Below are 26164 nucleotides of genomic sequence, written 5' to 3'. Positions count from 1 at the left end.
TTAAGGGAACAGTCATTTAAGTGAAACACTACATGCACATGCAAAGGGCATCAAATTAATTATATTAAATAAACTTTTCTGTGGTTTTCTTTACATTTTAAATATCTGAACACTTAATCAGAGCGACCTTTGTTTTATTTTGTGACACTGCAATATCTACTGCAAAACGCTTGAAAATTGCAAATAAAAGTAAATGGAACTTTTATTTAGTGTGTTTACTCCTTTAATTTAGAGTTAAAGTGGCTTTGAGATCAGAACAAATTGCTCAGCTGGCTTGTTTCCCATGCAGGCAGGATTTACTCACGTTTGACTTTTAGCAAACGTTGCCTCCAAACCTTGATGTCAGCCAGCATGCATAACAAGTAGTCCATACAGCCTAGTCTCATAAATAACAAATGAACAGATAAGGAACATAAAAGAAATTCCAACAACCTTTGAGCTGGTTTTGTATCCCGGTGTCATCACCTCTTTTCCCATTATCTCGGTTAACTCCAACAGAAAAATAAATCATGAAATAAGTGGCAAACTACACACATGGCAAACACTTTTACTTCAGATATACAACTGAGCAGAGATCCTTTGTGGAGGCAGGCTTTGATTACTTCTGTGGCGCGGCCGGGAAAAAAAAAGAAGAAGAAATTTTGGTGAAACTGAACCTGATCAGTTGTGTGAAGTAGAGCGAAACATCTTTTGAACACGCTGACCTCCATGACATATGTGGAGTCCAACGTTCCTTGTGGTCGAATGGATTTTAATTCTGTTGATTTCAGTTCTACAAAGGTGTGATCCTGATCCAGTGACTCAATTCCTTTTATCTTTCAAACCCTTTTATCCTTTTATCGTTCTATTTCTTTTGATCTCAGAAACTAATTTCAGCTCAACCTCTACCAGGCATTTGGACATAGACTACTCCTTAGAATAGCCTTTTCCTTCCTTTGTTTGCTGGAAGATATACAGTAAATTACCTCTGACAGACTTTATGGAAAGGCTGGGAGTTGCTGTGAGACCAAATTACCAGTACTACTGAGTTTTTCTTTATCTTTTAAATATATTCTTATGTTAAGTAATTCCTGTTCAAGTCCACATTGAAAGGTCTTTAAAAGAAGATTAAATCATATCATATGTTGCCATATTATTCTATTATTTTCTTAAGTTAAAACATTTATTAGCACATAATGTAACATAATAAATAAAATGTAATTTTATAATATGTAGTTGCCAGCATTTAACTTTAGACTTTTTTGTGTATGTTTTTTCAAATGTAAGTGTGAATAAAAACATACTGCAATGTTTTGCAAATCTTATAAATCCACATTTTGCTGAGGGTACAACATGTACCACTTTAACTAAAAAATGGCAATGTCTCAAAATAGTTGGTATGGGACCATGTTTACCACCATGTAGCATCTTGTCTTCTTTTAGAAACAGTCTGTAAACGTCTAGGAGGCGAGGAGACCAGCTGTTAGACTGTTTGGAGAAGCATGTTCCACTCTTGTCTGATACAGGATTGTAGTTGTTCAGCAGTCCTGGATCTTCCTTGTCATGATACATCAAATATTTTCAGTTGAGGAAAAGTCTGAATGCTGGCCAGTTTAGCACCCAGACCTTTCTATTATGAAGAGATGCTGTTATAATAGGTGCAGTATGCTAAATTATACAAGGCAAAGCATGTTGTCTGATGGGAGCATATATTGCTTTAAAATCTGTATATACTTTTTTGCATTCATAGTATCAGATGTGCAAGTAACTAATTCCATAGGCACTAATGCACACCATTACAATCAGAGAGGCAAGATTTTGTAATGAGCACTGACAACAAAACAGATGGGTCATGTACTCTTTAGTCCAGAGGATCCAGTTTCCATGTTTTCCAAAAAAAAAAAAAAAAAAAACAATCCAGATTTTTATTTGTCTAGTCACAGAATGTTTTACATTTGCCTCAGTCCATTTTAAATGAGCTTTGGTCCAGGAAAGATGGCTGTGGATCATGTGGCTTCTTTTTTGAATGAAAGACCTTTAACCTGCATTTTTGATGGCACAGTGAATTCTGTGATTTCTGTAAGGGTTCCAGTGATTTCCAGAACAGACTTTTTAACGCAGTGCTGCAGGACCATCATGGGCATACAATACTGATTTTTGTCCTTATATCTAGCGCACAAATATTTCCGGATTCACAGAATCTTGTGATGATTTTATGCACTGTAAATAATGAAATGTTCAAAGTCCTCACAGTTTCATGTTGAGAAACCATTTTACGTTATCCTTAGTTCCACAATTTCTTGATTCAGAGTTGTGAACCTCCACCAACCATAACATCAAAAAACATTTATATCCATACTCAAATTATTGATATTTTTCACATAAACCTGATTAGTTTTCAGATGTTCCTGAAGCTGTTTCTAGCAAACTGTTGCTGTGTTTCCAACTTTCATTAAAATAATAAAATACCTCAGTTTAAACATTTTATAGATTTTCTGTCTTCAGTTATGAATAAAATATGAGTTTATGAGTGTTGCAAACGATTGCATTCTTTTTTATTTATATTTTACACAGTGAATTTTTTTCAGAATTGGTATAACCTCCTAAGACCCGAACTCTTCCACAGCATGCATTTTTAATTTCTCTTTGATATTTGGGCATATTGGGGCCCAATGAATGTAAAAACAAAGAATTAACAGATTTTGTTTTTTACCTCATTTTTGTTTTTATGAAAAAAAAGAGCCACATATGAGGATATTCGTTTAAAATTTTGATAGAACAGTAGTAAGTGGATATCAGGCCCTTGTAGAGCAAAATTGAGTATTTTGGTCTAAATAACTCAAAATGTGATGTCGACATATGTGGACGCCAGGTCCTAGGAGGATAAAAACAATGTGCTCAAAAATGTCATAGTGCAAAGAAACCCGAATGTGTTATGAAGAACACACTTTTTGATAAAGGAGAGGTATGATGTTTCAACCAAAATTATGGTTATTGTTTTCTATTAGCAACAAAATTGTGATTAAATTGCTTTCTATGACTTTCAAGCCAAGGAGGCACTTAACTACATCCTCATTTTTTGTAAAACCACATAAAATCTAGGGGAACATTGGCAGCAAATACAACAGCAACAAAGTGTATCACAGGAAGCTTGCCAAAGAAAAAAAGACATTTTTGCCCACCTCTCAATTTTAAATACACTTAGTCATTGAGGGCTAGCAGGAGGGACTATGCGCTTACCTGCTGCTCCTTGGCAGGTAGCTCCATGCCCTCCTGGGTTTTAATTGCACCTTAGAACACATATGCATCAACACTACAATGAGCGGGTGGAGGGAGGTTTGGAGTCTTCTCCCACCCCCATTCTCTGCGGCCTGCTGGAGCGGGAGGGCTAGTAGGAGGAGTTGGCCGTCCGACTGCGGTCTGGGGTGTGGGGCCTCCCTGCTGCTGCGGAGTCGGGGTGGTCTGCCTCTCCCCACCGCAGGGAAAAGGGTAACACCACCTGGGTCTGGGTGCAATTCCCCCCTCCAGGGGCAAGGATACCTAGACCCGGTTTGTAGAGTACGCTTGGGGAGTGTGATTGTGTGTACAGCGTCTCTTTATGTCTGTCTCCACGTTGGTTGAGTGTGGAGTGAGTGCATATGAGAGCATGAGGGTGGGAATGGATGTTTGTGTCTGTGTGTGCCTGTATGTCTGTGTCTATATGTCAGGTTGGGTATCAGACGCCACCTCTCTGGGGACACCTCAGGCCCTCCAAGGTTTGGAGGCCTATCTCCACCCACCACCACTTCCCCTGCCGGTGGCGGACTCCCTCAGGTGTCGGTGTGTTGGTGGTTCTTTGTGTCTGGGGGTGGGCGTCCGGGTACACACCGGCTCACTCCTTGGCGGCCGCTTGTCGGGGCCTGGGGCCTGGGGCTCGCTCGGGCCACTTTGGAGGTGGGGTGCCCCCGGCCTCTCGGCCTGGGGCTCGGTCACTCAGGCACAGCTGGGGGCCGGCGGAGCTCACGGGCGCGTCACTGCAACTCCCCCTGGCTTCTGCTCCGCGGCTGCTGGGCGAGCCCTCATCTGGGACTCTCCTCAGCTCTTACTGGAACAGTGGCGCGGCTGCCCCTCTGTTGGTCTTCCATGGTCTCTTGTGTTCTGGGGGCCTCTGGATGTCTGGAGTTTTGATCTCCTCCATACCCGCTTCACACCCTGGAGGACGGGGCTGTGGCCCCCCCACACTCCCTAGCAGATCATTACATGGAGAAACCTTTGGAATGCAAGCATGCTGATCCACACAGGTATGCACACATGGGTATTCACAGACGCGGACTAAAGCTTTCTTGGCTGCTGCCTCAAAGCACACTGTGCGCTGTCTATCTTGCGTGCTGCACAATATCGTTTATTATTTAGTAAATACTGATATCTATGACTAGCTAGTTTATTGTGATGGTGCTTTGTTTTCTCTATTATTATGTTACTCTTTGTTGTTTGCTGTCTCCTCTGTTTGTTTTTTTTGTTTGTTTGTTTTTTTCTCCATACAGGTGACCCAGGAGTTCTTTTTTTTTTTTTTCTCTCTCTTCCCCCCCCTTCTCACCGTCTCTTCTCCCCTTTGGTTTTCTTTCTTTCTCTCCCCCTCTTTCTCTCATTCATTCCCCCTGTCCTATTTATTAAAAAAAAAAAAAATGACAAAGGATGAACTGAAGCTCTGCCATCACGTAATGTCGCATACTGCTGTTTCTGATGTCATTTAAAAAAAAAAAAAAAAAAAAAAAAAAAAAAAAGACATTTTTAGCTTATTGAATATCTATAGCACTTGCTGTATGCTGTAGTGTTACACGAGCCTGTCTTTTCCAAAACCAATGCAAAGATTGAAATTATACAAAGAATTATCGATGTTTATGTGGAAAGTAATTGTAACAGGAGTTCCACATCTATAAAACCTACAAGACACGATATGTGTTTTATATTGTTTGCTAAGTTTAGAAATATAAAATCGTTTTGCAAAAGTGAATAAATGCACCGTGTCTCAAGTTTCCATGAGTTTTCCTTTCACTAAAGCAGATCATGAGCTTACCAACCACAACCAAGTCCTGTGATCACAATCAAAATGCATTATACTGTGCTTAATCCAACCAGTTTTCCTTCCTATTTGTTTGACTGCAAATTCAAAAAAGGGACAAAGACATGAAAAAAAAACTTTCAGGGAGTCACATACATTTAACACAGACAGGTGCCAGAATGGGAGTAAGCGTGGTGCGGTGTCAGGTTTGGTTGTGGTCATGCATTTAAGCATCTGTTCTCTGTCTGACCCAGTAACCCTGAAAGAAAGCGGGAGGAAGACAGTGAGACAGAGAGAGGGGTAGGGTTAGGAAGAAAAAGAAACAGACGGCAAGGGTCAAAGTTCAAATCGTTTACTGCTCTCCACTTCAACACCCTGCTAAGCTTTTGTCTGGACAAAAGCTCTCTGCGCATACACCTTAATTTAGCTGATTTTGCTCTTGATTAGACAGATGTCAGAAGTTTAGAAGTTAAGGTTTCATGCATGTACAGTATATATGGCTCATGTATGTCCCTGTGGAGTATTGACACACATGAGCAGCAAGTGAAGCTTTTTTTGGTTTCTGTCTCTACAGAAAGCTATTTTAGAATAGGCTTGCACTAAATACTGCTCTAAAAATACAACTCCTGGACTCACAGTGCAAACATTAGGGTTTGAAGTCTCTTTGGAGTAATTTTATTGCCTATTTTAAGGGACCAAATTACCTTCAATTTAGCTGCTTTGTAAAAAGTTGCACCACAGTGAATCTGAGTGTTGCATGGGGATGCATAGTTCACTGATATTATGACTGACATGAGGGTAAGCAATAAAAAACTGAGGAGAGGAGAGGAGAAGAGAGGAGAGATGTTAGGTAAGCAGGTGACAGCAGTTGCCTCCAGCTGTGAACCGAGTGCGCCCAGAAACAGCCTGACAGGGCCTGCTGGGGAAATGAGTCTTCTCTGGGAATAAATCCGACAAGCACACACTTGCATTTGCACACACACACACACACACACACACATACATACACACACAAACATGCATGCACACGCACATACAAAGGACTCCTGTACACAGGGGAAAATACACATACATAGACAGAATGAACAAGAGTACAAAAAGGCTCCCAAGGCGCAAGACTCAGACAGGAAATACATCATCACTCAAGAAGAAATGCATCACCTGCAGAGGTCTGAGACTCCTAGCTTAAAAGACTGCAGGATAAGGTGATAGTGCTAACGCATGCAAATGCAGCTTAATGATGATAATAAAGATAATAATCCATGAGCTATATTTCTTGCTCATTTTGTGCAATGTTGCATCAGGATACAAAATCCTGTAGGATTATTTACGAACAGAGGAGTTAATAACCATAATTCTATAGTAAAAACACAATCTTCATGAGCATAACAGTATGAGGTGTTGAGGGAGGGAGATTGTGTGCTTGTTTAGATAAGGTTTGCGTGTATGATCTTTGCTGACAGCCTGCTTCTATGAGCACTGTCATCACATGCCAGGCCTAAATGGGAAAAAAGCCATTCATTTCCATTCTCTGTCTCCAATTTCCCGTGTGTATCCATTTATATATTTTTAATACAAGATAAAAGTATTCTTTTACATGATAATTGTCAAATGCTTCCCACAGAATCAATTAAGCTAAGTGCCACACTTTCTGTCTTTAAAAAAAAGAAATAAATGTAAAACTTGCATGAAATATTGAAGGGTTGGATTAGCTCCAATTTAGGGCAAAAATGTAGCTGGGTTCACAGACCACTTCTTTGTCTGCTGTACACTCATCAATTTGCAATTTCACTTTTTTAATATCAATAATTTAGATTAAAATAAGATTTATTGGGTTAAAAATTGATTTAAAAAATAATAAATTAAATTGATTGAGTGTTCTATAATCTGACTGTACATATTTTACAGTCGGAATAACAGAAGAAAGACAACCGCAGTAATTGTTTAGTACCAAGTTCTTTAAGGCACTAAGTTAAGGTGATAATTGGTAAACATCCACGTCAATTGTTAAGTTTTCTCACACCTAAACTGGAACAAGTTATGTTGAACATTTATGTATTTGCATTTATTAAAAATAGCTCCATTTACCTCCGGAGCAAAACGAGAAGCTTAGCAACTAGACACTGGGCTTGTCACGATACTAGAATTTCAAACTCAATGCCAATACTCGAGAAAATATTTAACACTCAATACCATACTCAATATCACAGAACAATTCTGCACATGTATTTGACACCGCCCTGTTTATTTCCTGTGCTTCTGGTGATCTGGTACCATCTCTTCTGATAAACAGAGTTGGTAAGTTGGCTGTCACTGTTTCTGCCAAGCTGACTTTTCTCTGCTTTAACCTGAGACTTTAAGAGAAACATTTTTAGACACAAATAATTGTGTTATCCTGTTATATTAACACTGTATATTAACAAGCAAGACTGATATCGTTTGCTGCCTAGATCCAAAATTACATTATTGTTTTATTATTTAGCAATAGCTGCTAGCTGCTACCTTAATGATAATTTAACAGACAGCTAATGTGGCCACTGGATAATTGCTAATAGTTATACAGCTAACATTAGTGTGTGCACCAGTCAGGTTACAATTTAAAACTTTAATGTTGTTGAAACACAGGCTTTGGTGACCTCATGAAACTGCTTGTACATACTGGAGTGTGAAGTTGTGTTAGCTGGAGGAGGTGAAGAAGGTTGCAATTGTGTATCTAATATGATGGTAATTTTTAGTTTCCATTAGTATCTTACTACAGATTTTTTATGAATATTATTTACATCACGACTATCTAAAATGTGATATATATAACAGTGAATTGATGAGTTAGTTAAAAAAAAGATAGAAAATTAGTTAGAAAAAGCAAGGCACAGAACCATACAGAATTAAGTACTTTAGAATTAAGTAAGTTAGAAAATTTCTAACTACAGCAGAGAAATAAATATTTCTATTATATTTTGTGACTCTAAAAGAAAAGATCACTGTGAGCAAATTAAATTCTAAATAATTCTCACTAACTTATGTTAGTTTAAGCTTTGCGTTATATTTATCAGTAACATGTTTTACACCTACAACAGTGTTCCTTGAGTAGACATGACGTATATCCAATTATTAGGACCTAACAACTAGGACAGGCCTGCTTCAGCTGAAGATATACCATAAAATAGGATGAATGATAAATTCTTAATCAAAATTGCATTCAAGTTTAATATCCTCTTACAAGGATTTTCAAGTAGATTTTGAGGCTCTTTGACAGAAAAAAGAGCTTGATCGCCCCCACCATTTTTACCTGGAAGATCAGCAACCTACAAGCCTGTGAAGAAGACTGCAGAGCTTCTTTCTAAACAGTAATGAGCAACCATCCCACTTGTGTCTTTTCAGTTCTTCATTGTTGTGGTTGCCTGCGTCCAGACATTCAAATGTGTCCACTCCACCAAATTGACTCATTGACATAGTAGCATTTCATGGCATAAGTCTAATAAGTGCCCCAGGAAGCCTAACGATTAGCCAATCAGTGCCATCAGCGAGATTAATGCCTCTGACAACCACTGTAAGCGATGCGTTATGACAGGGGTGTTTTAAACAGCCAGTGCTTGCATGTTTTTGGTAGCTATGAGACATGACTACTGTACAACAAATGCAGGAGCATGCAAAAATATATTTTCTTTACCCTTAAAACCTTAAGACAACCAATATGTTGGCATGGCTACACATCAGTGTCAAATTAAAGTTTATTACATGTAGATTTTAGATTCTAGCAATATACACAACAACGTATAAAGTTAGTTTTTTAATAACTTAATTTAAAAAAGTAAATGTTCATTTATTGTATATCCACTACATGCACAGTGAAAACCTTTCAGGACTTTTTTGTTTTGTTTTATTTTTGGTAACAGCTCATTGTAGCTCATGAAAATCAAAATCCAGTATCTTAAATTATTAGAATATTTCATTTTAAGTTTAAGCAAATTACTGTTTAAACAGTATAAAACTTGTTTCAATACATGCAACTTACATCAAGACCGCTGATTCAGCATTTGTCCAAATGATGAGGGTTAGCAACAGAAGGTCATTAATGAAAAGGGTGGCTATTCACAGAGTATTGTATTATCTAAGCATATCAATGGAAGGTTGACTAGAAAGAAAAATATTGGTGGGAAAAGGTAGACAAGCAACAAGGAAGACTGCAGCCTTGAGATGATTGCCAAAAAAGTTGATTCAAGAACTTGAAGAACTTCACAAGGAGTATACTGAGGCAGGTGTCAGTGCATCAAAAGCAGAAAAGGGGCTACAACTGTTGCATTCCTAATATCAGCCACTCCTGAGACAACATCAGAAGTTTCTCACCTGGGCTAAGGAGAAAAAGAACTGGACTGTTGCTCAGTGGCCCAAAGTCCTCTTTTCAGATGAAAGTAAATTGTGCATTTCATTTGGAAATCAAGGTCCTAGAGTCTGACAGAAAAGAGGAAAGGCATAGAATCCAAGTTGTTTGAAGTACAGTGTGAAGTTTCCACAGCCTGTGATGATTTGGTGTGCCATGTCATTGGCTGGTGTTGGTGATAGTTGGTTACTGTGTTGTATCAAGTCCAAAGTCAGAAACCTTCTACCGGGAGACTTTAGAGTTCTTCATGTTTCCATCTGCTGACAAGCTTTATGGAGATGCCGACTTTCTTTTTCAGCAGGACTTAGCAACTGCTCACAGTGCCAAAAGGACTACCAAATAGTTTGCTGACCATGTTATTACTGTGTTTGATTGGTCATCCAACTTGTCTGACCTAAATCCCACAACTATCATCAAGAGGAAGATCAGAGACACTCAATCCAAAAATACAAATGAGCTTAAAGCCATTATCAAAGCAACTTGGGCTTTAATATCACCTCAGCAGTGCTTTACTTATTGGAAAGTACTGTAGTCCAAATCAGTACTGATTATATCAACATATTAAAAAACGAATAATTTGAGATACTGAATTTCTATTCTCAATAAATATTTCACTTTACATGTCATTAATTTTTTTCACGGTATTCCATTTTTTTAAAGATACAATATTACTGATTAACAGAGAAAATTAAAATCTGCCCATCTATGGAAATTTGTTAGAGTAGATGCAATATCTGTGAAGACAGAAACAAAACGGACTATTTTTTCTTGTTGTAATTTCATGTCAGCTATTGTATGTACTTTCTACAGAGAGAACAGTCATTAAGGGAATCAGTTTCCTCCTCAAGGACTGTCTGAGAGGGGCACACTCTGGTTGTCACCAAGGACTGAACCTTTGACCGACTTTGCTGTTTATGCATCCACACGTCTATCCTTCTCCAATGCCATTTCCCATGTTCCTTCAAGCATCCATCTTTAATGAAATATGTCCTCCTACCATACCAATATTGCATGTTTCTTTACATAGATTAAAGCAGATCACACAGACACACACACACACACCAAGAAGGAGCACCAGCTGGATCTGAGACTGTCTGTCTTTGTTAATTTCTCATCTGCCTTTCTCGTAACGCATCAGAGTGTGTGTGTGTGTGCGCATGTGTCTACCTCCTATGCCTGCGTGTCCCTGCGTGTGTGCACTTGTGTGTTTGCAGTTACCCTTAGGGTAACACATGCTATCTCGGTGTGCCCAATATTTTTTTGTGTATTTATAAGTTCCTGTGTATGTGTGTATGCGTGCCTGCTCTAGCCTCCTCAACATGTTCATGTCATGTCTACTTCGAGTCATCTCTGAAATAATGAAGAGGCTACAGTGTGTGTGTCTGTGCCAGGTTTGTGTGGAAATCTCATATCTTCTGAACCTCCTCCGTTAATTATTAGAGAAGCAGAGATTTCTCCAATTTGATTGCCCTTTAATCGTATTTTTTTTTCTAATTTGAAAAAAAGTAAAACTCTCAGGTAAATTAAAAACACACTTCCTAGACTATTTCTTTTGATGGTTTGTTAACATTATATTCACTGATCACTTCTATAGGAAGCTGCCATACCTTTCAGTTTAATTACAGTGAATTATGATTGAACTTGTCACACTTGTGTCAATGAGTATTCATAACAGACCTTGGAGGAAAACAGGAATTGTATATATAAAGCTGTTAAGGATCCATGAGACCTTAAAACAGCTGGAACAGCTAACCAGAGTGCAGTCTCCCTTTTTATTCCAATTTGCATGGCAAAATTATCACTTCTTTCAATTTAACAAGCCTGTTGATAGCAGAGACAGCTCAATATGTGCAATCTGACATTTTTAAAAGCATACCAGGCAGAGATCTGTAAATACATGAACAGATTTGGCTCCAGCAATTAAAAGAAAACACAAAATTTGGGTGGCAATTTGTGTTGCAGGGAATAAAACGTGTTCCCAGCTAGAAGGAAAAAAATGCAAGAGATTAACACAGCTGTACCATGTGTGTGCCCAGATAATATAATCAACACTTATAACAAATTCAAAAAGAATAGAGGTTCGGGTAGGAGGGGAAAAGGAGAAGAGAAGGTAAGATGAATGGACAAGAGAAAAGAGAAGGAAGGGGGATGAAGGAGGTAAGAGGAGAGATGCCAGATGTGGGAGATGAAAGAAAGGTGGCCATTACAAATTCAGCATGGGTGGAGGTCAGTAGGAGGATGCAGGAGGAAGGAATAATGGGTTAGCAGGAAAGGCAGGGTTTGGATGGAGAGAAAAATGCAATTGAATATGGATCAGTCAATATAGAGAAAAAATGTTCTTGGTGACCACTCAAAAAGTAGGTTTCACTAAACTGGTTTATTCAGAAGTATGCATAAGCCAGGGAAGTATAGTTTTCAGTAAATGCTACAAAATTAACTAAAAGGGACAACTAAATAATACTGCCTACAGATCTAGTTTGTTTGGTTTGTTTTTTGGCTTCAATTGGGTCACGATTTTTGGGTTCAATTCAAAATTACATCCACACGGGTGCCAAACTGTTTTCAGACAGCTATGGTGATAACATAAAAGTATGCAGGTTGTAAAGGAATCGGAGGGGAAAGAGAACAGGCGAGAGCACAATTTACATCAAAAGTAGCGAAAAGTGATACCTCTAACTGAAAGTTCAGTTCCCTCTAATGTTATCAAAGGTAAAATATCAAAGGTACACAAATCTCACATATGTTCATGGGTTTAGGGGTGACAGTTATCACAAGATTACATTCATGAGAAAGTAACTTACATTATAAAAATAAACTTTCTGGGGAAATCAATGCTTCCTGTTTGACCATCAGGTATAACATAAATGAAAAAAAATCTCAAGAGAATGTTCACAACACATTTAGCACCTTAAAGCTGGGTGATATAACAGCAAAACATTGTGATACTTTGGTGTTAAAAATGGTGAAGGCCAGTGTTCCACACCCTGAAGGCACAGTGTGCATGTCAGCATTTTGTCATTTTCTCTCCCATGTTTTCTTTACCTTTGAATTGACAAGACGTGGCTGAAAGTACAAGTACCTATGTCAACTGTCAACAGCAAAAACGACGGACGTATGGAGTAATTTTCTTTCACAGTCGACAGTGACAGACAGCCAGGAGACACTACAAGTCCGTTCTTTAACACAAAAAACTTGGCAAAGCATCGGAAAAGCACATTTATACTACCTATACATCTTTGCACCCAGTAGAGCACAAACCTCTGCCAAGGAGATGTACGGAGTCCTACCGCCGTTTAATAAGTGAGAACTACTTCAAATTTAGAGTTAACTATGAAAGAAATCACATAAATTCAGGTGTAGATGGCAGCAGCAAAAAACACTTAATAGAACATAAATAAGAGGGTTACTGGGCATGAAATAAAGCAAACATAAATGGCAATGACAGCACGTCTGGCACTTCAGGGTAATAAAAAAACCAAGTGAGGATTATTAGCCTGCACACAAGTGCATTAAAGTAGACTGGGTACAAATGACTCTCTACCTGCTTGGTGGAGATCTACACTCTACTGAGCACATTTTCTTTTTTCATTTTGTCAAACTAGATTCCCACAGGATCGTTAACAAAAACTGGATCTTGGATGTTTTAATTATTAAAACTGAAACATTTCAAGCTCCTCGTCACTTACTTTTCTTGGTGCTTTAGGTTTAGTCATGTTTCAAAATAGGCACTGAAATATTTCTATAGGTAAGGCTCAAACAGATGAAGAAACAATAAGCACAACAGTTTAAAAAAGGTGGTTAGAAGTAGTAAAGGACACAAAAGACACCAGCACAAAGGTTGAGAATGATCAAGATTAAACAGTAGGAAAGGGTGAGATAAGAAGTGGGACAATCTGAGCCCAGGTTTTTGTTAAAGAAACCAAAATTGGTAATTGCCTTACATGCTTACCGTTGAACCTCGCCTCATCTTCTCCTTTCTCTGTCTCTGCAAGCCAAAACTATTTATACGATCAAGAGGCTGACTCTACGACAGACACATCTTCCTCCCTGAGAAACCAGCCATGAGCCACAGGATTAAATGTGTGTTAGAAAGTCTTTGCTGTGTGAGTATGCTGCTCTGGCTCATTATGAACACAGTGTTCTAATAGTCCAAATGTACAATGTGTCTAGCAGAGACAAAAAGTTCCCTCTGTGAGTTTCAGCAATAAGACATAGTATCAATTGTAGATAGAATATCAAGTGATTTTTGCCCCCTAACTAACACAGATAAATGATCAGTTGGGGCATATTAATAGACAACATCAATCAATGACTTATAATCAGCATCAGGGTTGTGGACTGCTCCAATCATTCTTTGATATGCAGAGATGAGCTGTAAAGCCTGGGTGGTGGACCGTTTCCCCGTGCCTTAGAGCCTTTGCAATTTAACACTGATGACCAGCATTAAATTACTAGATGCTACCAGAGGATGTCTGATAAATTTCAATTTCTTCATGTTGCAAGAACAAAGTACTACATGGCTAATCAATATAAATTAAATTAGCTATTTTTAGCCTTATGGGTTAATTGCATGGTCACATGCCTGATTCTAGCTATCAGCAGAAACAGTATGTAATTCTACACCCTACTGATGACTGGAAGACAATGACCCGACTATCTAATTGATAATTGGTCGTATTCAACTAGTCAGCGTTGGTCCTTTAAATTGGGTGCTGATGAGATCTATAGTGTCATTAAAAAAATCTCTAAGGTTATATCTCTGGTGGCACTGCTGAAAAACAGCTCAAATCCATATTTGCTGCGCACATGCAGGTTGAGAGGTTGGACACAGCTCTCGTTTTGATTCTGACAAGTTGAATGTAGCCCAGATTACATTTAGGTCTGGGAGACGGTGAAAAATGTGTGTGGGTTTTTCCTTGCGTGCATGTGCACATGTGCAATTTAGTATGTTTGGTGAGTAAATTAAGCCTCTGGAGCCACAGGACAAATCTGACAGATGAAATGAAGAGAGGGAGCCTAGAGGATAGCTGAGAGCACAGAAGAAATGCTGAGCGGAGGAGAGAAAAATAGAGGAGCAGGCGACAGGAGAAGGGGTGAGAGGAGAGGTAGAGATGAGCTGAGGAGAGCAGAGCAGCAGGGAGGAGGAGGAGAGCTGAACAGATGAAACGGAGAAAGGACAAGTGGCGAGAAGAAGAGCAGAGTACGACTACAGCAATTTTTTCAAGATATACTGTTAAGAAAAACTTAATTTTAAACATAACGAAAGAGTAGCACTTTTATAATCACCTCTCAGATACACAGAGTCCAAAGAAATTAGGAGTATTGAAACCTTTCATCAGCTCTCTCCATGAATGACCTCTTTAAAGTCCTTTCATTGCACAAAGACTTTGAGGAACACCGACTCCTCAATTAAAGTCCCGCATCATGACAAAAGATGCTACTTCTCCAGAAATGGTACTGTATCTTTGTGTCAAATGTGTTAAGCAAGTTGAGAAATTAATGTTTTTGTCCACTGGCTACAGCAGCGTGTGAATCCATTACCGCCTTGTTCATTACTTTACCTTCCAGATTGCTTTTTAGAGTAGAATTGCAGGTCCATACAATGATTGGTTACCTGCCAATGGCCAGTGGAGTAGACTAATTTGCCAGCCACAGCCAAAATGTAACAGCGTTTGGCTGGTGGCTGCTTTTAATTTTCCAGCTTCTTTTTAAACCCTTGGTCCTGAAAATGTCAGCATGGATCAAGGGGACATTTAATTACACATTTATTTACTTTTTATTCCAGCCTCTGTACGTTTAAAGAAGGCTTTATTTGCCCGCTTACTTTGCCAGCTTCTATACCTTTGACATTCGATTGATCCTAATAAGAATTAGCATTTCTCTAAAGATACTCTTTAGACTGCTTTAAATAAAACAGCTATCCCAAGAAGTATTTTTAAAAATATCTGCTGCTATGAGGTCTATCACAGGCTTGACAGCTGCGAGGAGATCAGTGCCAGGATCTGTGCCCCCGAGGGTTTAAAATTAGATCTTCTGCGCCTGAGGAAATCCTACCTTTCTTGCCTTTGTTCAGTTGGCACCCTACAAATCACAATCTCTCATCTGTCCATCAAAGTGAACCATAACAAAAAAAAAGTATTTTTGAAATCGGCAACAAAAAAAGTCTGGAGTTTCCTGGGTGTTATTTTTTTTTGCGTTAAACTACAACACTGCATGCTGTGATGGTGCAAAACCGCACGTCTAGACTGTCCCTGTGTCGATTCGCTTAATCGCTGTAGAAATCCATAGTATTTCTGTTCAGTCAGCCTACACACAATCTCCCCGCACTGGAGGATGATACAGACTTTGCAATGACAATGACAAACGGTTCTCAGTAGCTTCCACTGGAGCTGGATTTTTGAGGTTTCCTTTTCCTTCTTGTGCAATTTTCAGGCTTAGTCTATCCCCTTATGAAGCCATATTTTCTTATGAAACTACCTTGGCTGGGTGTTATCAGAAGCCCAAAGAAGGGGCAGGCTCAGTTAGAAACCTGGTCCTGCTCGAGTCTCTAAACTTGTTCTGTCTTCTTCCTATCGTGTTATTTCTCCCTCTCTCTGTCACTCAGCTCACCTCCCTCTTCCCACATCCCTACTTCCTCTACTTCTTCTCTATCCATCTTTTCCCTCTTCTACACCATCCTTTCCTCTAGATGCGATGATTAAGACTCGGTTACTCTAAACACCACAAAAGCCTCACCTGACGCAGCAGTGACTGCGTTTGCCTGGGTGTGTGAGCTCACTCAAATGTGCGCGTTCATACGACATTTTTGAAAAGGATCAGAAAGACAGGACTAAAAATGGAAAGCAGGGAAAGACAGACAAAGAAGGCAGGAGAGGGGGTGCCACGCTGTGAATATTTTAACATTTTATTTCACTCAAGAAAGGAAAGAGTGGGAGCAAGTGAAACAAGGAGGAGAGAGGGAGGGGGAAGAGAAAGAGCAAGGACAAGGACAGAAAGTGTCTAAGATAGAAAAGAAAAAGAGGTGGTGGGGGGGACACCAGAATTATATAACATCTTTTGACTGAAATGCAGTTTCAGAAAAAAAAAGAAGAAGAAGAAGAAGAAATGGTCATGGTGGAGGAGGTTTGGGAATAAAATGCTGTGTAAGGCTTGGGCCTCATCACTAGAAGCAACTCACGTTCACACTCATGCACACACACACACAGACAAACACACTCCCGCACACACTTTGGTATAAGCAACTCACGTTCACACTCATGCACACACACACACAGACAAACACACTCCCGCACACACTTTGGTATAAGCAACTCACGTTCGCTGCCACAGCCCAAGAGCTACCGCAAGAATATTTATTGGCTACCAGCTCAATGGCTGTATTGAAGAGAAGGATGAGAGAGAGAGAGAGAGAGAGAGAGAGAGAGAGAGAGAGAGAGAGCGCAAACTGAAGCAACCAGAAAACGAGGAAAGAGGGAGAGAAGCTGTTGCCTGTTCCACTCATCTCTCCCTCTTTCCCTTCATCCTACCTGTATGCCAATTCCCTTTTCTCTGCTTTGCCCCGCAACACACCATACATCCACGCATACATCCCCAACCCCTTCTCACTCACACTCTTGCACTGACACCTCGCAGACATCCTCGCGCGCACGCAGACACCTCTCGCACACTAGCAGAAGCACACCCACACTTTCCTCTTTACAAACGCGCGCGCGCTTGACTGCATCAGTAAAGAAAAAGAAGAAAAAATTAAAAGAAGAAGAAGAAAAAATGTACTGCCGGCCATTCTCACTCAAACCGTGTGACTGCGTGTGGGTTCGCTTATTAACTGTCTGTGTATGCGCGTGTGTGTCTGTGTGTTTGCGGGTGTCGCATCCCCTTACCTTGGGCGCGCGATGAGAGCGAGCAGAGAACGAGACTCCACAGAAAACAGCGCATCGCCGTCATTCCTCCGTCCCTCATCCTCTCGTTCGTCCCCCTCATCCTCCTCTTCGTCGTCACCCTCTTCATCCTCCTCGTAGCCGACGAGAGGTGCGTGAGACAGCGTTCCGTGCCGCTATTAGTAATATTATTAGCATCAATACATCTTCCGTGAGCCGAGCTCGAGCCCTCTAAGCTCTCACCGGGCCGCATGCTGCTTCACATCCAGAAAACGGAGGGAGAGAGAAAGAGAGAGAGTGGGAGAGATAGAGAGAGAAAGAGAGAGGGGGAGAGAAACCGGAGACGCGTGCGTTTTCTTTGCCGCCTCCTTCTAACATAGACTAGATAAATCCTTCATATCCGAAAAAAAAATCTAATAAATTCAGTCAACATCCACCGAGGGAGAGAAAAAAAAAGCCCAGAGAAGCAGAGGGGTGGAAGGGACGGGCGCACAGGTTGCCTCTCTGTCTTTAAATCCACTCTCCGCTAGGTTTTAGCGGTGCTTGTCGTCAGTACCTCTCTATTCCGTCCCGTTCCATTGCAGAAAAGTGATAGAGAGGGAGGGAGAGCTTCAAATCCACACTTCCCCTCAGCTGCATCTCCTCTTCAGTCGGAAAATATTAGGCTCTGTGGCGTTTTCCCTTCTTATATGCCTCTCCTCCTGTGCTCTTATGTATACTGCGCGTTCCCTCTTTTTCTGTCTTTTAAAAAATATGTATATCCCCTTGACTTTTTTTTCTTACCGCTGAATATCTCAAAAATGAACAGGGATATCTGTTTTTAATAGGGTATCTGTTCGGAAAATCTTCCTCTCTTCCGTGCGTGTGTCAAAGCTTCTTTTTCTTTCCCTTCTCTGCACCTCCTTTCGCTTTCTTTCTATCTTTCTTAATTTCGTTCTTTCTTCACAAACAATTGCGCTGAAAAAAATGTACCTTTACCTCCCCAAATAAGAGAAATTGATCTCACCGTTTCTCATTCATTCGACTTCTTTTCAAAAAAGCGTCACAGTCACTGCGTCTCATTATCCTCACCAAACAAGTCAAACCAGAGCTCGCTCGTGATGTTGAGCCAGTCCTTAAGTTCTCTTGGGAAAACCAAACGAGGAAAGGATAGTGAAAATCCCTCTTGTCAGAACCCCTAGGAGACGTGCATCGTTCTCTCTGCTCGGTGTGCTGTGGTCTTCTCTCCTGGTGTACTGGTTGGTGCGTCTCTTCCCTCTGCGCTGATACAGGGATGCTGCTTTCAAGAGCTCATCGTAAGCTCCCGCTTCTATTCACGTGCGTTTGGTCGGAAATAATAGCCTAAAATTGACTCGGTGTCACTCTTTGCCACTGCAGCTCTGTAAAAAGGACAGTGTTCATTGGTTTACACCGGTGTCAGGGAATGGTTTCTTACCAAAACTGAACGTCTAGTCAAAATTTATTATAAACGGGGGAAAAAAATAACAAATACTCAAAAGGTACATCTTAAAGCAAATGGTAATTAAACTCATAATTAGTAACATGGGCCAACTAATGATCAACTAACAGTCATCACTCAATTACTCCATTTGTCTTTTGAAATAAAATCAATACAAGGAGGAAAACGTGGGAATTTGGCGGTAAATGGTAGACAGAAATGTTTGAGTGTATCTAATGCCGACTGAAGTGCACTGCTGATCCCTTGAAGGCATCTAAAATACTTTAAGCTAATGCTTTGAATATGTTTAGAGGCAATGCCCTATTTTGGTATATTTGCAGAGCTCCTTGCCTCCACTTTATATTAACAAAGTCCACAGGGGAAATGTGTAAATGCACCAAGTCATTACCAAAGAATGATAACCTCATAATAGTTTGCAAGTGGGTATAAATAGCATGCCACTTCAGGCACATTTAGCTTACCACATCTATGCAGTAAATGTATCTTTTTTTTGTTTTTCCTCCCCCCAAAAGGGTAGGAAAGAAGGGTAAGAAATAATGGACTAAATACAAAGTAACATGGAGGCAAGGCCAAGAGGTTACAATGACTAAACACCCAACAGGTCAGGTCCCTCCAGTGTGCAGTTTTGGAGTTTATGTATTGATTTATTTAGATTCATTTCTTGCTTTTTTATATGCTGAAGGGAAACAATTGGCATAGGAAAAAACACATCACTGTGTCATGACTTTTATCTGTTAAAGCCTGGATTAAAATCAGAAATGTCCAAAAAAGAAAAAAAGTCTATATATGGTTCTATGATTTTTGTTACAGCCTTATGTTCATACTTAGCAGGCTTAAAGAGGCTATGTGGGTGGATGAAGACCTTGATGAGCCAATGCTGCTTGCTCCATTGACGCCGAATCCAAATAATCTTTAAGCCTGGTGTCTATATTAAAAGAATCCAATTTCTCCACCTTCCAATTAACAAGCATTGTCCATTTCACTGAAAGGAAGGTTAAATGGACTAGTTCTTATATAGCGCTTTTCCACTCTTCTGAGCACTCAAAGCACTTTACACAACTTGTGCATTCACCCATTCGCACAAGCACAACTGACATTCACACTCCGATGAATGCATTGGAGAGCAATTTCGGGTTAGTATCTTGCCCAAGGATATTTGGCATGCAGACTAGGGGAAGCCGGGAATCGAACCACCAACCTTCCGATCAGTAGATGACCTGCTCTACCACCTGAGCTACAGCCATCCCATTGAGTGTCGCTAACCCACTGTTGGACATAATGGGGAATTTAGAATGAATATTTCTGCAAAAAGTTCATTTTCATTAGTCTTTGTTAGGTTAAATTCCCATCTGTGCATTTCTGGGTTTTTCAGTTTCATGTAATGGTTTGATTTAAGACAAGATACCAACCTGATTATTTCCGTAAGGAATTATAATATTTCCAACTTACTCACAGCAAGAAGGTCCTGGGTTAAAATCCAGGTATCCAGGCATGTCTGTGTGGAATTTGTATATTCTTGCAAGGGTCCACAGTGGGTACTTCAGGTTGCCCCAGTAGTCAAATCCATAGTGTTTGGTTAAGTGGTGACAGCTGTGACAGGCATCTGCAACCCTGAATTGCACAGAGAGAAGAAAATGGATAATTATGCATTGTTTTTCTTTAAACAGTTTGTGTTGTCACTTTTGATATCACAACTTTCCAGCAATCCTCAAAATTTCTTGGATTAAACTTTTGTGTCTTTATTCAGTTGAAATTTGCAGGCAGCACAAAAAGAGAAGAAGAGTATATGTTGGCTTGTTGTCCACTCTTGTTAGTCAACATTCACTGTGTAACAAATCCCAATGGTCAAATTGTTGTTGATGCCAAACTAACAAAAAGTCTACATTTAAAATGTGCTACAAATATTCAAATGTACAAAACATTTGTGCAAACAAGTTGGGAAATTGATACTGGCTTCATTAAATGAATTCTGTCAGCCAATTATCCAGCTTAAAAGTTTGTGCAAGTTGATTTGTATTCAAAACACAAACAAAGAGACAGAAAATTGTATACTGGCATCAGTGATTCTACACTAAATCATGACATCTGATGTAAAAGTTGTTCTAAAATTGATTTTAACGACCAAGTGTACTCTGTGGCTATCCATTTTTCACGTACATCCATTTTTTTATTCACCCTTTAGAGGAAGGAATCTCTAATCACCCGTTACCTCATGGTTTCCCTTCAAGGTTAAGTTGTATTCAGACTTGAGATTTCTGTGAGATCTAGTTCTTGAAGCCATACCAGCTGACATAATTTGAGCTTGTAGCTGAAGTTTTTTGAATGGTTGAGTGTAGCTGTATGTACTGTAGATGGGGTTACTTACTTAGATAACTACCAAAAATGAAATGTTAATCACACCATTCTTTACAATATAAAGTATCAATGAAAAACAACACTAGAAGTTGCTGAATATGAGCAGTAAAAGCTACCAAACCCAATCTCCAATCCACAGTTCTGTTTTCTGTTAACTTTTGTGTCAGTTAGTCTTCTGACATACTCCTTATCTTAAAATTTCTTTTCCTTATCTTCATTTTTTATGTTGTTTATCTTTATCTGATAATCAAATGTTATTAGATCCAGTAAAACTTAGTTGCAACAACTCCAAGCTGAGATGTGCACACACACATCCAATCCAGGGCTCAAAAAGTCTTTCAAAGCATCTAACTGTAAAAACAATTATCCTTTGCCAGACAATATTTAACACTTACACTTCCTAGATGGCACTACTCTTAAAATATATAAAATATAAATAAATTTAGTTCATTAAGTGTTATTATATAGAGGCTCAAGTGCTAATATGCTACCCCCATTTGGGAAGCCATAATTTTTGGTCTGTTTTACTCCCATGTCATTAGTAGAGACCATCTTGCAATGGGTTTATGTTAGTCACGACTACTACATCTGTCTGTCAATAGGGAGTTAAAACAAGCATGTGGGACGTGCACTTCTGTCACCACTTACTCAGTACAACAGTGTTAGACCACACCCATCTTCAAACTCAGCCTTCATTGTAATCTAAACGACTTTTCTGTAAGTTAATCCTGCCATGATCATATCTGTGCATTGCAATCCTGCAGTATATCCACCCATCTACGTGGGATTCATTCCTGCTACGGTTGGTGTTTGGCACAAACACATACAAATAGAAACAAATAGAAAAAAAAACAATACAAGCCATTCTCTCTCAGTAGGTAATTAATAGTATTAAATTAGTAACGGTGCTTTTGATTTCCTGATCATTGATTCTCAGTTTGAGTGCAGCTCTGGTGTAATTTACAGCATCTGAGTGTGCGGAGAAGAGGCGAGTAAACGGGGCATGTGTGCTTTTCTGTTCTGAAATGATTTTAAGAAACGTTTATGTGGTGGAGGAATATCCAACACTGGTGAAATTGTGTACATGCATCTATGTGAGAGTTAGCAGGAATATGTGACAGCGAACTGGCTTGCATGCCTGAATGTATGTGTGTGTTTGTGAAACCTGCTCCCAAATGCTCCCTTGAAGCACTCTTCTGCCATCTACAGGCACCTTCTCTCCCCCTTCTTCTCTCTCACTTTCTCCCAAACAAAAACTTGTGTTAATCATTTTGGCATCATTTCAATATTCAGTGCAAAACTGCTGTTTCTTGGAGTCTGCGTGCGTATCTAGTCCATATGCATGTACATGGATGTCTTGAATCCTCCGTGTGCACAATTTCTGGGCCCTACATTAGCTGTCTGTTGCTTTCAGAAATCAATAAGGCAAGCGTGAGGTTCATGTCTGGAGAGAGAAAGAGAGAAAGGAGAGTAGAATGGAAGTAAGAGTGGGATGTAAAAAGGGAGAGAATGGAGGGAAAGGTGTTAGGTGGGAGATATGTAGGGGTGTGAAAAGGAGAGGAGCAGAAGGCAAGAATGCACTAAAAGATGCAAAGAGGAAAAAGAAGGCTGTACAACAAAAGAAGAGCCAAAAGGAGCAGAGGAGAAGAAATGAGAAAAGGAAAGTGGGTGAAAAGGCAAAAAGGAAGAAGACAGGAAGGAAAGACAAAAAAATTATGGTAAAAAACACTCAGGTTAGAGAAATGCAGATAAAGTCCAGGGAAGGAGGGAGACAAGAGGGGGATGGAAGGAGGTTCTGTGGCTAACGAATAAAATGGGTTGGTGGGGGGGGGGGGGTCATGGAGGGGGAGAATGCTAGAGAGACTTTCATGAGTAATTCACTATTCACAGTGGTTCTTTGCAATTGCCCCAAAAACTAGACATACACAGCAGACAGATGTAATGTATTCCAGCATGTCCTAGAAACCCAAGAAACTAAGATTCACTTTACATACTTTCCTTATTCTGCTGCATACTAAGCTTCATCTAGAAGAGCTTATATATTGCGAGCAGGTAGAGGCATCACTGTCTTGTTCAAAGCAACGTTGTTGACAGACCTGAACCTGATTTATCTCTGTAGGCTTTCCTACAGAGTGGTACCAATGGTTCAAATGATATGGCATATATCACTGCTGCATTTCAAAATCCTATTTGTTTGTATCCATTACTTTGCTATTGTTGTGAACAGTCAAAGTTTGTTTTTGATGATTAGAGGCGACACATCCAGTCTATTTGGATCCAGAAGCCAACAGCTGGCATCAGATTATATCAATTGTCAATTTTCTTCTCTGTTTACAGGCCTTATTATGGGAATTGTGAATAGGACAATGGAACATCCTAGGTTGTTTTTTTTTAAACGGCCCTTTTTATACAAATTATGTTGTATTGTGTTTGTCATGTCTGAATTATCCTGAAGCAATAGCGCATAGAAGCAAGTAAAGCTGAAAAAAAAGGCAATTCATTAGTAACCTGGGAGAGACCACACCACTGTCCTTCTGTTCTCATGCAATAATCATTTTCAAACTCACATACATGGCCCAAACTCTGCATTTTGACTATATTCTAACTGTTTGTGTCTCTCATTTTTACAGTAAAGCAAAGTGTCAGCGTGGTATACGGCTGTTCCATGCTGTAAAAGTGTACTCAATATGGTCATTCAGAAAATCACTAAACTTCAAGTGTCAGGTTATACAAATTCTTTTAGCCTGAGCACAGATTCAGCAATAATTTGCTATTTCAAAGATCAATTGTCCTTTTAACAGTAAAGTATTAAAGCCAACAGATGAGCGGTAAACAACACCGAGTTCCCTATTACCAGATCCTTTCATCTGTACATTCACACAGGTGTTGAAAAATCATCTTTGTTTATTTGTCTTTTCTATTCATTGACCCTACCCAAGAGACGGATAAACTGTATAATGACTAGACTGAGCCTGACAGTCATGTAGCAGTGACAGGTTTGATTTAAATGTCTTTAATATGGAGAGGAATCTCACTGAATGTAATTGATATGCTCAAGAACAGCAGGACGCCCCGGTGCTAGGAGCATTACGCTGCCAGATGTGCATTCTGACTATTTGACTTGAGCCCTTGCGGGACTAGCAAAAACCGGTCATGTCAGTAAATGAGCAGACGGCTTAACTGCAAATGTGGGACATAGGAATCCCATATGTAAGGAATCTTGTGAAGAAAAGCATCCAAGCAAAACAAAAGGATGGATTTATTTATTTATTTTTGTCACTGGAGCATGATCCCTCAATGGGACATGCGCTAATGAGGTAATTGACTAACGAGATATCCAATCAGGAGCCACAGTGCCGGAGGGCGGGAAGGCGGCTGCTGTCGACACGATCGAGTTATTCCCGTTTTGCAAACACACACACACACACATGCACAGTTATGCAGGCAATAATGCCCACACACCCCACAACAGAGAGAATATTTTTTCATCACCAGCTGCCTGTATACAAGCAATGTTGCTCGTGGGGTGTGTATGGAGGGAGACAGATTGTATGAGAGTGTGTGAATGTGTGTGTGTGTGTGTGTCTGTCTGTGTGCAACGGGGTAGTGTACAACAAGAAGCAGCATCATTGACTTTACAACAAGGTGCCAGTGGCTATTGCAAGCACACACACACACACACACACACACACACACACACACACACACACACACACACACACACACACACACACACACACACACACACACACACACACACACACCAGGTTTTGGCTCTGATTAGTTTCACACATGGCAGACAATATCAAGAGTGTTACCCCTGGTTATTGGGAGGACAGATACAGAGGCCATCTGATTGAAAAAAGTAAGCGGGGAGGAATAGTGTTACTGTCAGTGTTTAGCAGAAACCTCGTACAGTGGGGCAAAAAAGTATTTAGTCAGCCATCGATTGTGCAAGTTCCCCCACTTAAAACGATGACAGAGGTCAGTAATTTGCACCAGAGGTACACTTCAACTGTGAGAGACAGAATGTGAAAAAAAAATCCATGAATCCACATGGTAGGATTTGTAAAGAATTTATTCGTAAATCAGGGTGGAAAATAAGTATTTGGTCAATAACAAAAATACAACTCAATACTTTGTAACATAACCTTTGTTGGCAATAACAGAGGTCAAACGTTTACTATAGGTCTTTACCAGGTTTGCACACACAGTAGCTGGTATTTTGGCCCATTCCTCCATGCAGATCTTCTCGAGAGCAGTGATGTTTTGGGGCTGTCGCCGAGCAACACGGACTTTCAACTCCCGCCACAGATTTTCTATGGGGTTGAGGTCTGGAGACTGGCTAGGCCACTCCAGGACTTTCAAATGCTTCTTACGGAGCCACTCCTTTGTTGCCCGGGCGGTGTGTTTTGGATCATTGTCATGTTGGAAGACCCAGCCTCGTTTCATCTTCAAAGTTCTCACTGATGGAAGGAGGTTTTGGCTCAAAATCTCACGATACATGGCCCCATTCATTCTGTCCTTAACACGGATCAGTCGTCCTGTCCCCTTGGCAGAAAAACAGCCCCATAGCATGATGTTTCCACCCCCATGCTTCACAGTAGGTATGGTGTTCTTGGGATGCAACTCAGTATTCTTCTTCCTCCAAACACGACGAGTTGAGTTTATACCAAAAAGTTCTACTTTGGTTTCATCTGACCACATGACATTCTCCCAATCCTCTGCTGTATCATCCATGTGCTCTCTGGCAAACTTCAGACGGGCCTGGACATGCACTGGCTTCAGCAGCGGAACACGTCTGGCACTGCGGGATTTGATTCCCTGCCGTTGTAGTGTGTTACTGATGGTGACCTTTGTTACTTTGGTCCCAGCTCTCTGCAGGTCATTCACCAGGTCCCCCCGTGTGGTTCTGGGATCTTTGCTCACCGTTCTCATGATCATTTTGACCCCACGGGATGAGATCTTGCGTGGAGCCCCAGATCGAGGGAGATTATCAGTGGTCTTGTATGTCTTCCATTTTCTGATGATTGCTCCCACAGTTGATTTTTTCACACCAAGCTGCTTGCCTA

General features: G+C 40.1%; 1 protein-coding gene across 1 annotated transcript in view; it reads right to left on the bottom strand.

The window, feature by feature from the left end:
• The window catches only part of csmd3b (CUB and Sushi multiple domains 3b), a 417790-nt gene extending 399951 nt beyond the window's left edge, over positions 1–17839 (bottom strand). Inside the window, exon 1 of the mRNA XM_085395224.1 lies at positions 17282–17839. Within this exon, the coding sequence (XP_085251350.1) occupies positions 17282–17531 (250 nt within the window). The 5' untranslated portion in view covers positions 17532–17839. The remainder of the gene's footprint in view (positions 1–17281) is intronic.
• Between the last annotated feature and the right edge of the window lie 8325 nt (positions 17840–26164).

This window comes from Rhamphochromis longiceps, linkage group LG22, assembly GCF_057381845.1.
Source record: "Rhamphochromis longiceps isolate RC_006_pf linkage group LG22, R_longiceps_female_GT1.1, whole genome shotgun sequence".
Lineage (NCBI taxonomy): Eukaryota > Metazoa > Chordata > Actinopteri > Cichliformes > Cichlidae > Rhamphochromis > Rhamphochromis longiceps.
This window is presented reverse-complemented; position numbering and strand designations above follow the sequence as displayed.